The sequence below is a fragment of the Choristoneura fumiferana genome, chromosome 14, assembly GCF_025370935.1.
Source record: "Choristoneura fumiferana chromosome 14, NRCan_CFum_1, whole genome shotgun sequence".
Taxonomy (NCBI): domain Eukaryota; kingdom Metazoa; phylum Arthropoda; class Insecta; order Lepidoptera; family Tortricidae; genus Choristoneura; species Choristoneura fumiferana.
Window position 1 is genome coordinate 4,660,670 of NC_133485.1, and position 18,335 is coordinate 4,679,004.

Sequence of the window (18,335 nt, forward strand, 5' to 3'; positions counted from 1 at the left end):
AGGGACAAAAGTTTTCTACATTTAGCTCTGGCTTTTTTAAAAGCTATGTAGTTTTCAATATTAATATCCGAGACATATTTCTTTTCTGCCAGATTTCTATCTCTTACAGCTGCCGAGCATTCAGCGTCCCACCACGGCTGTGACGGAACCCGACGCCTTACAGCCTTAAGAGGAATAGCCTCTTCAGCGGCTTCATGAATTACTTTAACAAAACGGTCATGCGCATCTTGAAGGTTGATATTAGGATCAGATGAAAGAATTTCTATTTTACTATCAAGAGAAAGGGAATAGCTGTCCCAGTCAGCCTTAGACAATCTGTATTTCTGCAAAGGGAGAAGTGAGACTGGGGGGCAACAGGAATTTGGAAGAGTTATGATTATAGGAAAGTGATCACTGTTATGTGAATTGTTTGAGATATTCCATGGTAATTCAGAGGCAAGGTCTGAAGAGCACACAGAAACATCTACAGCCGACACATTTTGGTTAGGAGCCGTACGTCTAGTAGGTCTACCATCATTTAAACAGCACAGATTTAATTCATCGAAAATGCTCAGCAACTTTTTACCGTTATTGTCAGATATGGCCGATCCCCAAGACATATCGTGACAGTTTAGATCACCCATCAAAATCATGGGTTCAGGAATATTTTTTAATATAGAACAAAGTTCTGATAAAACTGAGTGAGAAGGGTGAGGAATATAAATAGAGACAAAAGAAATGTTGAAAATATTTGCAGCCACAATAAACAGGTTACTGGAATGAGCAGGTATTTGGATATTAACAAAAGGAATACATTTTTTAATGATCAGAGCTGCCCCGTCCCAGCCATCAACTCTGTCATCACGTAAAGTAATATGACCAGATAAATTAAACGACGACTGAGGCTTTAACCATGTTTCAGCGATTGCAAATACAATAGGGTTATATTTTTGGCAAAAGTATGTAAGTTCAGATTTTTTGTTAATAATACTACGCGCGTTCCACTGGATGGCCGTATACATTTTGAATTTTTTTATTTAAAATGTTGCAAAGAGTTTCAACTTTTGTAGCGACGTTGGACGGTAAGTTTTCTACACTAAGAAGCATAATAAGTGTGCTTAGTAATGAGTCTAAAACATTGTTGTTCGACTGGGCTTCATTATAGAAAGATCTATCAGAGTTAGTAACATTAGATAAGAGGGTATCCTCTCGAGCTACTTCTTCGTTGATGTAGTCATTCGAATAACGAAGAGCACAACCATTTTGCGGCGGGGGAATATTGAAGCTATTGATTAAAGCTTGGTGCGCTTTTTTATCATAACCCTCAGAGAGAAGAGGACGAGGCTTGCGGGTCACTGTAATAGTTTTCCTATATGATTGGGTATTTGGCGGCGGGGAGCCCCTTGTCGCATCTGCAAATGAACGTTTGACTGTTGGGAATCTTTGAGAAGCCTCTCCATAAGAAATAGAATCTTCTGTCATAGTTAGTTTAATTTTTTGTTGGCGCTCAAACTCTGGGCATACTTTATCCGTGGCAGAATGAGGACCAGAACAGTGAAGACATGAAACATGTTCAACCTTGCATTCCCGGCTTACATGAGGTTGAGCACACCTTGAGCATCGAGGCGGAGATCTACACTGCGTTTGTACGTGACCAAATCGACAGCATTGGTAACATTGTATGACCGGGTAATTGTACAGTTGCGTTTCAAAAGAGTTGTGAAACAGAAAAACACGACTCGGCAGTTTTTGACCATCAATAGTGAGAGCCACTGTTTCCGTTGGCAGCCACTCTACTACATCATCTACTTTTCTTTTTGCATTAAGTCGTCTCGCCTTGAGAACCCTACCAAAATCCTGCGGGGTAATTATATTAGCGGCTAACTCCTCGTTGCTGAGATCCTTCGGGACCCCACGGACAATACACATTTTGCTAACATTGTAGGTGGGCACGAATGCTGTGTAATTGGAATTTATTATACATTCGTTATTTATAAACGCATTAGCAGCGGACGCAGAATCAAATTCGATGGCAAGTCTGTTACGTCCTACTTTCTTTATTCCGCCTTGCTTAATATGCCCAATTCTCTGAGAAAACATAAATTGGCCAAATTTCACTGGGTTAAGGAAGGAGCCCGAACCAGGTGATGATTCTTTTGAGCGACGTGCACAATAAACGGACCTAAGTCACGGTTGGAATAACATTGCCTCGTAACAGGCGGAGCCGGAGGTGTACGATCAATTTTCGTTATTTTTCTAGTGTCATTGTCAGACGTTTTAACCAACGGTCTTTTCTTAGGTTTAACTTTAATGAACTCACCAGAAATTTCTTCATCATTCTCGAGAAAGGAAGATTGTGTTTGCTGACCCAATGGAAGGCTATTAGGGGATTCTAATTCCATATCAGTTACCCTCAATTCAGATTCGGACTGAGCCCCCGGAACATTGGAGCATGACGGGTCCGAATTACCCGCCATTACGTCCGTCCCCTGTACATTATATATTTGAAACAACGTATCACCTGAATTATATCTACAGAAATACTAAACAGAAATTATATTACAAAACAGAATTAAGATTACTAAAAGCCACCTCCAGAAATTATAAAAATTGGATAAATCCTACCAGAACAGGAAATGACGTGTTACCCTTCCCGCGCTCGAGATGTCAATCCCGCCTTATTTTCGCCTGTTAAAATTCAAAACTAGTGACAGCTGTCAGGTGCCATAAAACAATTACTTTATTATACTGCCAGTGTTACCATACAATGTCAATTACAGTTTAAGGTTAGCTCACTTTCAGGTATAATTCGCGCTTAGCCGCGACAGCTACTACGAAACTCGTAACTCGAAGTTCGTGTCGTGCGGTCCCTCTCGCTCTCGTATCAAACAGTGTAAGTGTCAGAGGACCGCACGACACGAACTTCGAGTTTCGAGTTTCGGAGTAGCCCAGCTGATCCTTTATAATCCTTTAAAATCCTTTTATTTGCATCGCATCGGTTCGGTTTATGGCCGAGGCCGCACTACGGCTAAACCACCACGTTATTTAACCGCGTGACTTTTTTTACTTAAGACCGCCAGTGCGGCGCTTGTTGATTCACAAAGCCACGCAGTTAAAACCGCGGCTGTTTAGCTGTAGTGCGGCCTCGACCTATTTTCATAGATTAACTCAGAAAACAGAAGGGCTACTACGAATTCGAAAATAGAAGTTCGTAGTAGCTGCTTATTATTTACTAGATACACAGTGCTGAGCTGACGAGGTATGTCTGATAAAATGCGCAGAGGCGTTTTTACATTATATATAAACGTAACGTAAATTTGCACATCACTAGCACGACCGTTGGATTGGATGGCGTCTGTTCTGTCTGTCAAGTCAAAGTCAACAGTCAACTTCGCTCATTCGCGTCAATTATTGCGCCAATTTCCTTCCTTATCGAATTCATTGTTTTTTACTTATTTTTTAGTGTTTGTTTAAGATTTTAGTGTCAAAAAAACAGCAACAATTACGGTAATGAGCTATTTCATATTAATTCTACTGAATTATGTCTTTAAATTGCTTTTCTTGTCACGAAATATGGCAGTGGTTTATTTTGAGCGGGAACATGAAAAATAACAATATTTAACCCCAAAAGTTAGGTTGATATATTTTATTACGTAATATAGACATCGGGCTATCATTTGTGTTAATTAGGGCGCGATTGTAAGTGTTTTTCACTATGAAAATTCATGATTAATGATATGAGGAAACTACTACTTTGGCACCATTTGAGTGCGTTTTAAGTGTTATTAAAATTTTACCTAATATTTGATGCGATTCCATTTCTCATACTCTTTTGATTCTGATATAGTTGAAGATCAAACTTCTTTAAAACGGTGATGATTGCTTTCTTTCAGGGGACCCGCCTGCTTGTCTACCCCATTGTACTCATAAATAACCTGTCTAAATAATTATGTTTTATAATTAGTTTACCCGCGAGGCTTCGCCTCAAAAATTCTAGGGAGTTAAGACTAAATTTTATAATATGGTCCCATGGGAATTTTCTTGAATCTCTTTTTCGTGTAATCTAAATAAAATTTGTTCCTGCTAAAATTCATTTCTTAGCTTAGCAGTAGCTCTTTGTCCGAATGTTTCTTATACCTATCTGTATACTTTAAATTGGAATCTTATACTAATTTAATTTAATTTTTTTTGGCTGTTTTTTTTTTAATGAGTAACCTGTTAAACATGGTTAAGGAAAACATTGTGAGGAAACCTGCACAAACCTGCGAAGCAATTAAATGGAGCATGTGAAGTTCCCAATCCACACTGGGCCCGCGTGGGAACTATGGCCCAAGCCCTTTCGTTCTGAGAGGAGGCCTGTGCCCAGCAGTGGGACGTGTATAGGCTGGGATGGAACCCGTTAAAATAATTTTCTTAAAGAAATAACTGGGTTAAAATCTGTCCTCTATATATTATCTACTAGGTACTATGGAAATCTGATGATGCTAAACAAAGGCTAATCGTAGTGATGGTGATTTTCCATTTAATAATATTTTTTTACAGTCCTTTGACAATTTTTACTGTAATTTATTGTAATTTCTATGACCCAATAAAGAGGTTTCTATACTCTGAACATTTTAAGCTCCCAAGCATGAAACAGGATTTTTTTTGCTTAAGATTGTGTCAGGTTGAAACAGTAAGGGGAACTAAGGAGCGGAGCAGTGACAATAATAGAAGTATACTTTTATATAAAAAGATTTCTTGATGGTCCAATTAAAATTTGTATGCACATTTTATTCTAAACCAACAAAGTACAGGAAACCTCCGTCCATCATAAATACAGTGGTGGTCATGTAATTAAGAATGATTTGAAGTTCCAGATTATTTTTAACTAAATCATGTCATGTGTAGTCGTGGTTCCTTCTTAGAAGTAACTAGTTACGTTATGAAATAGCCACATGAATAGAGCAAACGGGATTAAGGATAAATAATAAAATTGCTGACATTTTTTTACAAATTTTGTTTTTATTCTCTTTAGTAACAAATTAAAATAGTAATGAAGCTGGACAAATAATTAAGAACGATTTATTGAACTGCTCGAAAGTTTTTTTATTTGAAACTTAGATTAACTAAATCACACTAACGTGAAGTTTGTACACAAAAAAAAGCAATTTAATACATTTTAACTAAAATTAATAGTTAGTAGCATGTCCACGGCTTTTTATTACTGCCTTACACCGGCGAGGCACTGAATCTATCAATTTTTGACATTTCGCAAGAGAGATAGAGCTCCATTCTTCTAAGAATACGTCATACAGTTCTGTTAAATTGCCACACTGTCGATTTGAAACCTTTTTCTTGACTTCGCACCAAAGATGCTCTATTGAGTTAAGATCGGGGCTGTTGGCTGGCCAATCTAAGACAGAAACTGATTGCGATGTGAGGAATTCCTTAACGGTACGTGCAGTATGCTTGGGATCATTGTCATGCTGGAATGTCCAAATAACCGGAAGCACGCCTTCAGCATATGGTAACATTGTTTCTTCCAGTATGTTTTTGTATTGAAATTGATCCATGTTTCCTTCTATCAGCCTAACAGGTCCAACACCATGTCCAGAAAAACATCCCCAAATTTTTACATTTCTCCCGCCATGCTTTAAAGTCACTTTTGTGTACTTTGGGTCGAATGCTTTATTTGGAAGCCGTCTTACATATCGTTTGCCATCAGAACATACCCTATTTATTTTTGTCTCGTCAGAAAAAAGAACGTTTTTCCACTGTCTGACTGTCCAGTTTTCATATCTTCTTGCAAATGCAAGCCGGGCTTGCCTATGACACCGTTTCAACATAGGCACCTTCCTTGCTATCCTTCCGTGCAACTTTTCTTCTACCAAACGCCTTCGAATAATGCGTGCCGAGATTGCTGAAGGGTTGTTTTCGCCAAAATATTTTTTTCTTAACTCATTAGACGGTATTAGACCCTTTAAAAGGATTTTGTTTTGCCAAACGAACGATATTTCGATCATCTCGACAAGATGACTTTCTTTGTCTAGGTACACGCGGAACATTTGAAGTAGTTTGATACGTGGCAAAATGCTTTATGGCGTGGAAAACCATAGTTTTTGAACATTGCAGATGATCGGCTATGTGTTTATACGACCAATTCTTGTCGCGAAGTTTTAGTATTACTTCTCTTGTAGATTTATCACAACTTTTATTTTTCCCCATTGTTTTTATATGAAGCAATCGCCTTTAAGACTTTTACGGCACTAAATGGCGCCAAAATTATTCGAATAATAACCTAAAACCACAAAGCGGCGGTCCGTTCTCTATATAAATTTGAATAAAAAATAAACTATTCAACGTTCTTAATTATATGACCAGCCAGTAAGTAGTAATACTAGGTTTAGATGTAATGTATAAAGTTTATATATTTATTTTTTAGCCAATTATATGTATAAATGAATTTACCGCTAGTACGGAATTGTTTTACGATACCGAGAGAAGTACAAAAATATACATGCAGTTAGTAACACTTGTCAGTTTGAAAAAATCTTCTCTATAAAAAATCGTTCTTAATTATATGACCACAACTGTATATAAGAAAAGCGTAGACCCCTAATAGCCCCCTTCTTCTTTATATAATATTTGCATGGGTCCCAATCGTCCCCCACATGCACCACATGAAAAGTAAGCTAAGTAACACTGTCGGTTTAAAATTGGTTTTGTAGTTTGCTCAGAAAATTATTTTTCTCACATACAAAGTACACACTTGTATAAACAAAAGTTTACTACATTATGTGAGTGTATGTAAATAAATACATATACAGAACACAACCAAGTTACAAAGTAAAAATATCATAATAAGAAGGCAGTTAGAATACAAAAGTAAAATTGAAATAGTTTAAATTATATAAATTTCCCTCTGATATTACCATGCCCCTCTTTATATGTACACCTAGTCTGTATGTTGCAGCTCATGCCTCAATCAACATCAATATTTAAGCTTTTGTTTGTTGTCTGTTCTTGCATTGTTATCTAAACTACTAATCCATGGCAAGTTTCAAGTTAACCAAAGGGTAAATAAGAGGTAAAAGAAATGGTCCACTTTGATCCTTATATAAAAAGTTAAGATATTACTTTACTTATTTTTAAAATCGACAGCACCAATGGCAGCACAGACCCCAGAAGGGGGTCGCCGCACCCGTGCCGCCCTCGCCGAGATCCCGCTGCATCTCGACCGCCTGCGCGTGACCCCGCAACCCCCGGCCGTTGTGATCCCCCAGCTAGGTCTAGGCCGCGCAACCCCACAGCCTGCGAACCCGCAACCGGCCCGAGCGACAACCCTAGGCCGGGCAACCCCGCTCCAGCCCCTCACTAATACCCGTCTGACACCTAACACGCGGGAGAGGTCGCCGGCGCTGCCGCCCGGGTACCTCAGCCCCGCGGCGTCGCCGGATGAAATGCTGATACAACAACGAGGTATGATAATTGATTTTCTAAGTTCTTATTCATGCGCGGCGCAGTCGTCCTACTTAACGCTAGCCTTGGCTACAATCACACCAATCCATTAAATCTTGCTACAAATTTGTAAGGGAATGCCATTCAAAATCATCTGTATTTTTTTAAGGGAACATTGTAACAAACTACTTACTTTCCTCCACCTGTCTTGTATGTGATGAATTAATTAGGTACTTGGTATGTATGAACGTTCGGGTGTAGGACAGGCAAATTTCTAGTAATTTATAATAACTAACCCTTAGAGTAAGTCAAGCTAACAACAATTATGTTTGTATCACATGTGCATTAAAATAAATATCTTTTATTTTTAAGGTCGCAAACGTCTCCCGGTGACATGGTCCCCAGACATCGACTTGAAACGCAACTCATTCCACTCCACCGTCCGCACGCCGCCCAAGGTCGCCCCGGGCCGTCTTTCCCCTCAAAAGCTAGGCGTAACTTTACGCTCTACGCCCAGAAAACGCCTTATATTAAGCGACGAGCGAAACCCCCTTACACCCGAGAAAATAGACTTCAGCCACATCAGCACTCCCAAAAAGTTCAAAATCACCAATAGCCCTATTAAAGAGACGCCACCTATCAAACGTCCAAGGATTGAAAGGACTCTTGAGGCCGATTTTAAAGGCCCTATCGACGTGGCTCTCAAAGGTTTAAGCCCAACGCAACTCATTAATGTTATAAAGACCATAACAAACAAACATCCTGACATAGAAAAGGAGATTCGCATGGAAATGCCAAAGCCTGATTTAGCGCCCTTGGAGGAGCGACTGAACTATTTGAAATCTAATATCTTCAAAAGTCTGCCAACTTCACGTTTGACGTCGAAAACTGATTCACCGGCGTACTCAAGAGTCGCTACGCATTTGGGGGCATTTAAAAAATGCGTCATCGATCAAGGGAAGACGTTGGTGGAATCGCAACATTGGGATTCCGTGGTTAAGTATGTTTTTCTCGCCTGGAGTTACGTTAGGGCTACGCCTGTATGGGACAATCAGCCCCATAATACAGCGAGGAAGCAATGTTTTAAAGCACTGATTAATTTTTGTATGAGCGCTCTGAAGAAAGGCTCTTTTGATAGAGAGACGCTGGTCGATGTTTATGACAAGTTGCAGGGAATTTCGTCTGACGCAGAAGAGGCGCAATCTTGCTTAAAGTACATCCAGAGCCAAATACAAGATTAGTAATGGAAATTTAAACAAGAGTTATTTTCCATATTGCATTTACTGTTCGACACTAAATTAATGATTAGACAAAATGTTTAGAAAATTGTTTCATTTTTAAACCAGTTATGTGGATTTATTTCATGATTGAATTAACTTTTTGTAATCGATTTTGATTGTATAGTTTTAATCACACTATTTGTAAGACATTGCTGTTTTAAATCAGTGTTTACTGTAATTGGTGGAAGGAATCGAGTGTCTTTCATTGTTGGGACTGTTTTTATAGTATAATTTCTATAGCTGTGAAAGTGCCAAATGTCTCCTGACCTAATTTATGTTAAATTAGCGTTTTCACCATAGATATATCATAAAAAACAAAGTTTGTTCTAGTTATTACACCCGAGACAAACGCGACCATAAAAAATAAAATGCTGAAAATTACTTCGACCGCACTGCATGGCCACGATCAAGAGTCGATTTTCGCGATTTTCACGTACAGGTATACTCCGTTTAATTTGAGATTTGAATTAACGGTCAAATTGTAACACACGTTTCTCGGTATTTCGAACACAAATGGACTAAAAATACCTACATGTAGAATTATTAGCGGTATTTATTTTGTTTTTATTACAGAAGTTAACACAATTTTAAATAGTTTCGTTGTTTCATTTAAAAACGTGTGCAAAAATGTTAAAATAAATGGAGTAGTAGATAATAATAGTACGTGAAAATCGAGAAATTCTGTAACAATTTAAAATTTCCTGTGTACTGTTGTCATAATATTATCCTCGGGTTTTATGCGTATTTGTGGTGAAAAATCTAATAATTCTGTTTATTCAGAATATCCGCCTGTGTTATAGTTTTCATCACCTCATGTTAATATGTAGCATCTTTAATATAGTTACGTGCTACTCTAGTAGTAGCTGCTCAAGTTATTTTAGACAAGTGTTCTTGAGATTTCAGTGTAACTAAAATTTGTGCCTTGATGTTAATCTAGAATATTAACTAGTGTTAAGCATACGATTGACAAAATATCGTTCGATATTGTGTACCATTTTAGTGTTTTAGGTAATTAAGCATAATTTTACGCTTAATAAATGATATTTTTTGAACAAATTGGTCTATCACTGAGGCATAGCCGCAGGCACTGGTGAACAATATCTTGCCGCGTGCATCTACCAGTGGCTTACAACTCGCGATATAGGTAGCTCCGCTTAGTGGTCTATAGGGTTAGTGTGGTGGTATGTGTCTTCTGGTTCGTGGTCGGTCACTACACGAAAATCTTTTACCCCGAATGGTTACTTGTTATTTGAGTGATGTAGCCTGCCCATTGCCACTCTTTACAAGCTTTTATTTAGTTTCACCTGTCCCGTTGTCTGTCTGTCTGTAATCAAATCTTGCAAGTTATATATTTGACCAACTTCAGTAGTTGGATTGACTTGAAATTCGGTGTACTGTTTGGTATACATTCTGGTAGTCGCCAGGATCGTCACCGCAGGACGGAACAGTTAATGGCATCGTCTAGAAATTTGGTATGCAAATGTAGTTTGGGTGGCAATTACAGGTACAGTCAACAATAACAAAAAAGTAAAACCGACTCCAAAAAAATAACGAAAAATGGAACCGACTACAAAACCCCTGAAAATATTTTTCTAGGTACCTACTAGCTCGAAGTCGGTGCCTCAGCACGAGTCAGCAGGAATGGAACAATAGTCGTCTACCTCACCTACATACCTACTATGGGTTTCAATCCATCCTGCTGGGTCGTGCTGAGTCACCGCCTTCGAGCTAGTAGGTACCTAGAAAAATATTTTCAAGGGTTTTGTAGTCGGTTCCATTTTTCGTTATTTTTTATTTTTTGGAGTCGGTTTTATTTTTTTGTTAAAAATTTTCTTTATTTCTCACTTTTTAGTGATTCGTAGCCAAAAAAAATCTCACAACGATTCCATTAAGCCCAAACATGGCTTAGTTACGTTGTTTTATAACAGAGTTCCGTTGCCTACCTTTCGGCTTCAGCATCAGATTAGTTCGAAAGAATCATTAACTTAAAGCTCCTTCTTAGTCGCTTATCTAGGTATATTAATCATGATCGTTTATAGACGAGCGAGGATTAAGTACTTAGCTTTGACGAGTTCCATTGGTCATCACGGTCTTCTTCATCAGGTCCAGTTTACCAAATGATACTTTCTGAATGTACTTAAATGCTTATTTTAATGCTAAATATGCCAAAATCGCCATAGGTGTACCTATAAAGTTTGAGGTTTGCCCTCGATTTCCCTAGGATTCCATCATTAGATCTTGACTTGGTGACAATGGAACCACCTCAGAAGAGTACCCTTTAGAATAAAAAAAGAATTTTGAAAATCGGTCCACAATTGACTGAGTAATCGGTGAACATACAAAAAAAATACAAACATTGGAACATAGAACCTCCTCCTTTTTTGAAGTCGGTTAAAAAGTACAGTCGTCAAAAAGCTTGTATTAAAAATGAAATTCTTACCAAAAACGTATTTATTACTAACTATAGTGGACCCGACAGACGTCCTTCCCGCAAAACACTACATTTAAATTATGATAATGAACACCAACAACAATTTTGTATGGCAAAATATTTTTTCTTTTATTTTATTTTTTCGTCAATTTTTCCAATGTTTTAATAGGTACTTACTTTTTATCCTATTCGTGACGAAGACAAATCCAAAATCATAAAAATTGTTCCAGCCGTTCTTGAGTTATAGGTAGGTAAATAATGGTGTAACTAACACGACTGTTTTATATATATATATATATATATATATATATATATATATACTAGCTTTTACCCGCGGCTTCGCACGCGTAAACTATTCGGTCTGGTAGTTGCAATTGAAATTTTCGGGATTTTACAAAATTCCCCTGGAAATTTCCAAAATTTATATCGTGGCCTTCATTGAAGTTGTGTTGTGAATAACTGTACAAAATTCAAAACTCTAAACCCAGTGCTAAAATTTCAAATTTTTTCCCTCTCCAAATTCAAATTCATATCATTTATTCAGTAAATAGGCCGCAATGGGCACTTTTACACGTCATTTTTTTAAATACCAGCACTTTCGGAAAGACCATCATTGCCAAGAAGAATGCGCCGTGAGAAGCTTGGCAGAAAGTCATTTTTTCAAAATAAAATAAGTACAAATAAAATACTTAAAAACTACAGTAAGTATACAATTAAAGAAAAAATTACAAAATAATAATAACAATAATACACGGATGTATGGGGTCCCTTAGTTACAAAACTATCCCGTGGAAATATCGGGATAAAAAGTAGCGTATGTGTTATTCCAGACGTCCGGCTACCTACATACCAAATTTCATGCCTCTAAGCCCAGCGGTTGTTATTTCAAGATTTTATCCCTATCCCGTGGGAATGTCGGAATAAAAAGTAGCCTATGTGTTATTCCAGAGGTCCAGCTACCTACATACCAAATTTCATGGCTCTAAGCCCAGTGGTTGTTATTTCGAGATTTTATCCCTAGTTATCCCGTAGGAATATCGGGTCAAAAAGTCACTTAAGTGTTATTCCAGAGGTCCAGTTACCTACATACCAAATTTCATGACTCTAAGCCCAGCGGTTATTATTTCGAGATTTTATCCCTATCCCTTGGGAATATCGGGATAAAAAGTATCCTATGTTTTAATCCAGGTTATAAACTAACTTTCTGCCAAATTTCATCCAAATCCGTCCAGCCGTTTAAGCGTGAAAAAGTAACAAACATACTCACTCACTCACTCACTCACTCACTCACTCACAACTTTCACATTTATAATATTAGTTATTTTTTCAAGATGTCATTTATGTGTTCGTCAAATGTACTGATTGTCAATTGGCATATCTTAATTTAGCAACATATTGAATGGCATCCGACCAGTGGCAGTTATTTTTGCTGCTATAAAAAAAACCTAACATCGAAGACTATGGCGGGAACTTTGCTCCTGAACCTTAACTATCCAAGTCGCTTCTACTCTGAACCGTCAAATTTTGAAGTAAAACTTTCCAATATAAAAATTGGCCAAATGTTATTTGACAATTTGGCGAAACATAATATTTCGCCGAAAAGAGAGGAAACCCGTCTCTTACGAGCATCCGTTACTCTTGCCTATTTTTGTATTACCCGACTGCCCGAAGGAGGGTTATGTTTTTCGAGCGCATGTATTTATTGTTATCTATCCAATTTCATTTAGACTAATCATTCAAATATATATGACAATAATTATATGTATAAAGCAGATGTATGATTATTGACATTATGAATTTCAATAATGCGGATAAATAACACTTATGATTAAGAAATATATGAAAACAAATATTAGTATTAACAAAATTATGAATATTTGCGTTATAAATTAGAATGATTGGGAGTTTCGATAGTTAGTATTAAAAAATATATGAAAACCAATCTTAGTATGACCAAGGTGTATGAATAGCTATATTATGAATTCCGATGATTATGAGTTTCGATCGTTAGTATCTAAAAAATTATGAAGAGTGATATCATTATGATGTAAAATGGTATGAGAAAAATTTTCGGACTTAAAAAGTTATATGAAAAAATGCGCACCGAAATTCCTTACATTCCTAAGCGTATAATAGTAAAAGATGTAATGGATTTACTGTAGGACATAGTAAAAAAATGTAAAAGCCCATTAGTAAGGAGCGTTGTTTGCAATTCTTTATTTCCACCTAATTACCTATTAGTCATTAATGACATATTTTGGTAATCCCCATTTGCAAAATTTATTCTGCTTTTGATTATCAATGCATATTTGACCTTAGAAGGATGTACGTGTCTGGCAGCTTTCTTTTAAATAAATTTGAATTTTGACTTTGTGCCCTTCGCGTTTAGTGAAGTTGTGTTGCAATGGATTCTCCTGCGCACATTATTGCTTACCTAGATCTGTTGAGGGACATTGATCTGTTGGACAATATGAGTAAGTTTCTATAGAATACATGGTTTTTGGTCAAAATTCACCTGACTTACTTATTTAAATACCCGCTTTTGTTCCTGACTCCATTAGTTAGCCTATGGTTGCGGAAAAACGCAAAAATAAAAATATTAAATTTAAAAAATCAAAACAGTTGACTGCGTTAAAAATAAAAAGAAGAAAATAAGTCGAGTGGTCTAGAACTCTGTCAATAAGCACATTTAAGGTTCAACAGTCGGGACCCATTACCGAGATTTTTTGAGCTGGTTACGATTTGAATGGGTCCCGACTGTTGAACCTTAAATGTGCTTCTTGACAGAGTTCTAGACTAGATTTTCTTTTTTTAGTTTTTAACGCAGACTTTATATATTTTTTTCATATTTCTGTGAAAATAGTAGATTAAAAGTATTCTAACCATATATATTTAGAATGGGCTAATTATTAGCTTTCATTTGATACCCATATTGTTACAATACAATTTTTTGTTTTTTATCCCTTCGCCATATTATATACCCTATGTCACTCCGACAGTTATGACGAATCTAGTGATACAATCCGTCCAGCTGTTTAGGCTGCAGCGAGGACCAAAGAAATGGACATACATACGCTCGAAAAACATAACCCTCCTTCGGGCAGGCGGGTAGAAATCTCCGTATTAACGCCCTGTAAGTTTCTTAGTCGAGTAGACAAAAGTGCTTTGCCGTTTGATTAAGACATATACACATACAGAAGCTTAAATAATAATAAATGATATAATATATTTCAGACTTTAATCCTATAAAAACTTTATACGAACTGTGACATAATATTTCCATTTCTTTAAAGATTTTTTGTTACATTATTTGAGTATCTCATTATCTCAATTTTGTATTTTGTATATTTTAGCAATGCGATACGATATGTATCGCATAGCTAAAATATATGTGAATCAAATTTTTTAGTACTCTATTTTGTAATTTTTTATAACTTTATTAAAATTGCTTCACAACTTTTTAAGTTTATCCATTAAAACAAATAATCTTATTTCTACCGTAAAATGTTAGTTAAAGATTAATAAAATTGACGACCAGGCCTAGTGGTTAGAGACCTGACTACGAAGCTTGAGGCCCCGGGTTCGATTCCCGTGTCGGGGCAGATATTTGTATGAGAATACGAATGGATGTTCTCGGGTCTTGGGTGTTAAATATGTATTTAATATGTTTTATGTATCTATCTATATTTATCCGTTGCTTAGTACCCATAACACAAGCTTTGCTAAGCTTACTTTGGGACTAGGTCAATTGGTGTGAACTGTCCCGTGATATTTATTTAGGTATTTATTTATTTAAAATATTTTCCTTAGACTTCAGCGATCGGCAGTCAGAGATGGTTCTTTCATTCCATGAAGCCCTCGGCGGGATCCAGTCCCGTCTCGATCACTTACGCACGATCCGCTCGATCCCTGAGCTGGTGCAAGCGCCGCCTCAAGATCAGGCCCCGCTCCAGCCTCTCGGCCGCACCCTGCCGCCTGACACCCGGGAGGTATCGCCGATGTTGTCGCCAGGTCATCCCAGCCCACCCGTGTTGCCACAACCAAGTATGACATTTCAAGGAGTTCTTTTTCATGACAGATCAAGCGCACTGGGCGGTGCGCATAAAGTGATGGTGTGTTGCAGACAGTTGCAGTGGACATCAAGTTTTATTGATATCTTGCTCTCTAGCCGCAAGTGGGATAAGAGGATAAGACTACGCTATTCATTGAAAGAATCCAGCTAGAGTCACGAAATTAACATCGCCTAGTAAATTACCTGAAACACATTGATTCATGTATTTGTGAACAACTAATTAAGTCTTTTTGATATTCACTTCATTTTAACTGACTAATTATTTTTATTAATATCATTATTTTTTAGACACTAAGTGCTTACTTATTTTAGCAAACTTGTTTTTACAGATATAAACAATCGGCAAACAGAGTCAGATATCTCTTTCCGTGACGCCCTCGACGAGATCCAGCAACGTCTCGATTACTTACGCACGGACGCGTCACTCCGGGGAATCCTCGAGCTGGTTCAAGCGAACCCTCAAGTCCGGGCTCCGCTTCGGCCTCTCAGGTCCCCTCCGACATTAAGCTTGGGAGGAGTCCCCAGGTCGTCCCAGCCCGGTGGTGTCACAGGATGAGATGGTGATACGTCAAAGAGGTATGCCATTTGGATACAGTTGTTTATTTAAAACAATACTTATCAAATTAAATATAATGACCCGGATAACTCACGTCTTAAACGTGACGTGACGTGAGTTATCCGGGTCATTATATTTAATATGAGTGAGTCTCACGTAGTTTCATGTTCAAAAATACTTATCAAGTTTAACGTAATACACAAAACATGTTGTGTTGTAACATTAAAGCCGATGGTCTGTAATGTTTCATCTTATGTGAACATATATTTAGATATATATAGATTAAAAATGAACTTATTTTATTAAATTAAATTATTCTGTACCTTATTAAGACTATTTCATTGTAAAATTATCATATACAACTTATTATTTACTAACTACTCAAATAAGATCACTGGCAATACTGACCGGACAGTTCGAGGAAGGATTCTGACGTAAATTTGTAGCCATTGTATCCAAAGAGGCGAAAGTGTCCAAAGTAGCAAATGTGACAACAGTATCCAGAGTAGCCAGAGTAGAAAAAGTGACACTTGTAGCAGATGTATCAACAATTTAAGTATAAAAGGAGGACGAAGACGAGCGGAAAAAGACTTGGATTTTGCTACGCGTTCGGGAAGGTTCTCCCTGAATTATTGAAGTATCAATTATTCTCGTAATTTTTGTTGGGTTTTTGATAATTTCTTGTTAATTAATTATAGTGTATTCTTTTGTGTAAATTTCTGCTTTGTGTATTTTATCGCCAAAAATACGAGTGATTTGATATTCATTGCTGGAGACTACATAGCGGATTCGAATTGTTTATTTAATAGTTAAAACGGGGTTTAATGGGATTTGTGTTTTTAGTGAAGTTTTGGGTTAAATATTAATATTGGGGTAGCGGAGAACCAACCGGATTTCGGCTCAGTAATAGCCGATTCTTGGGGAATGAGAGCCAGGTCACCTAGCGGTGGTAACGGACAGGCTGGCATTCCCTGGGAACGTTCTTCATGTAGAGTACGCCTATTGAGTAAGGGCGGGGTCTTGTATTATACCGGAAGAGACAGACCTATTTTTCTCCCAGGGTTTGGAGGGTTTTGAGATGCCATACCGGTGTCCTAATTCCAAGATCTTGTCCGCTTTATCTATTTATTTATTTATTCGCACTCTTATTCTTCGTTACTGGTATTTGTCGACCCAATCCCCTTGATGGATACCAGTAGGCACGGGTGTTAGGAATTAGGGAGCAGAGTTACCCACTCGACTTAGGTTTAGCTTAGAATAGGCCTCTCACTGCACTTTGAGAGAGACCGCGAGTAATTTAAATGTGGAATCCGGGTTCCTAGTTTGCTGCTTTCGTGTAGATTAGTTGGTTGTTTAGAAGTAGGAATAGGATATAGTAGGTTTGGTATTATTATCTCACTTGGGGAAGGCGGTGGTTGTGTTATCTGATTTGGTATTTAATTGTGTTTTCTTCTCATTAACTATACAGCTACTTACTGTTTGCTTAGGCTGCTTTTAAGTTTGCCTACTACGTACAAAACTAGCCATACTCATGGCGACATACTTCATAAATACTGACGATAAATGACAGACTTTTGACGCCCGAGAATGAAAGGTTTCAGCGTTTCGCTTTCATTCAATGTCCTATGTTACAACGCTAGTAGCTTCAAACAAGTGAGACAAAATAATTCAACAACTCACGACAGAATAATATTTATTTGCTGAAAGTAGAATCTCTTTTGAAGACTGTGGTCGTTCCTGGTAGCGAACCTTGGATTGTATAGTCCTTTTGGCTATTTCTACATAATTTTAATGGTAAAAGCTTTACCAATACTTATCTTTCATAAACTAACAATGCAAGTCATTTTGACTAAGACTAAGGCAGATGCAAGTCATGGCTGACCGGTACCAGGTGATCCGAAGTTACTTATTGGTCATATGATGAACCATTGAAGTTAAATCTTCGTACTACTGAAGTTGGCTTTGTTACTGCAGGAGTATTGTGATCACGGTTTTGATCCAGGAACAGCCTCAGGCCTATAATTGACTTCCCTTTGAAATGTCCTCTCATATAAATAATGATATGTTTTATTTCCTAACAAGGAAAGGTAGTATGCTCCTTCAGGGCTAACGCAGAGGAGGCAACATCCAGTTCGGTGACGAAAGCCACTTTCAGGGGCGGGGAGTGGGCCTCTGAACTTTAGCTGCGGTATAAAATACTCTCTCCACATGAACATATCATAGACTATAGACATAATGACCTATAAGAAACTAACTTTAATAACTTTCCTTCATTCAACCTTATTTTGTCTTCTTTATTATTTAATTAAATTATATAAAATATTATTAATTGAGCTCTTTTCCCATTATACTAAACGAACTAAGGGTTACTTCTTCAGGACACAACGTGGGTTCCTTATCTAGACCGCTAGCGATCACTTGGCCAATCTTATGACTTAAACAAGGTAAATCAACTTGTTAGGTTTAGGTAATTTTGTAGGTTGAGAACTCATAATAGGTAATAAAATAATAATATTAAATAAATAATAAGGTAAATAATTTTAGTTCAGTATGTAGGCATCGATATAGGCTTTAGGT

The 18,335-nt window shown here is 37.3% G+C and overlaps 2 protein-coding genes across 2 annotated transcripts; both read left to right on the forward strand.

The window, feature by feature from the left end:
• The first annotated feature begins 3,332 nt into the window (after window positions 1–3,332).
• LOC141434586 (uncharacterized) lies at window positions 3,333–9,755 on the forward strand. The gene is made up of 3 exons (XM_074097006.1): window positions 3,333–3,486; window positions 7,123–7,440; window positions 7,792–9,755. Exons 2-3 carry the CDS (start codon window positions 7,128–7,130, stop codon window positions 8,658–8,660), a joined length of 1,182 nt encoding a protein of 393 aa, XP_073953107.1. The 5' UTR covers window positions 3,333–3,486; window positions 7,123–7,127; the 3' UTR covers window positions 8,661–9,755.
• A 3,714-nt stretch (window positions 9,756–13,469) lies between these two features.
• LOC141434902 (uncharacterized) lies at window positions 13,470–15,758 on the forward strand. The gene is made up of 3 exons (XM_074097391.1): window positions 13,470–13,604; window positions 14,941–15,174; window positions 15,532–15,758. The coding sequence occupies exons 1-3, from the start codon at window positions 13,535–13,537 to the stop codon at window positions 15,756–15,758; spliced, it is 531 nt and encodes a 176-aa protein (XP_073953492.1). The 5' UTR covers window positions 13,470–13,534.
• The last annotated feature ends 2,577 nt before the right edge of the window (window positions 15,759–18,335 follow it).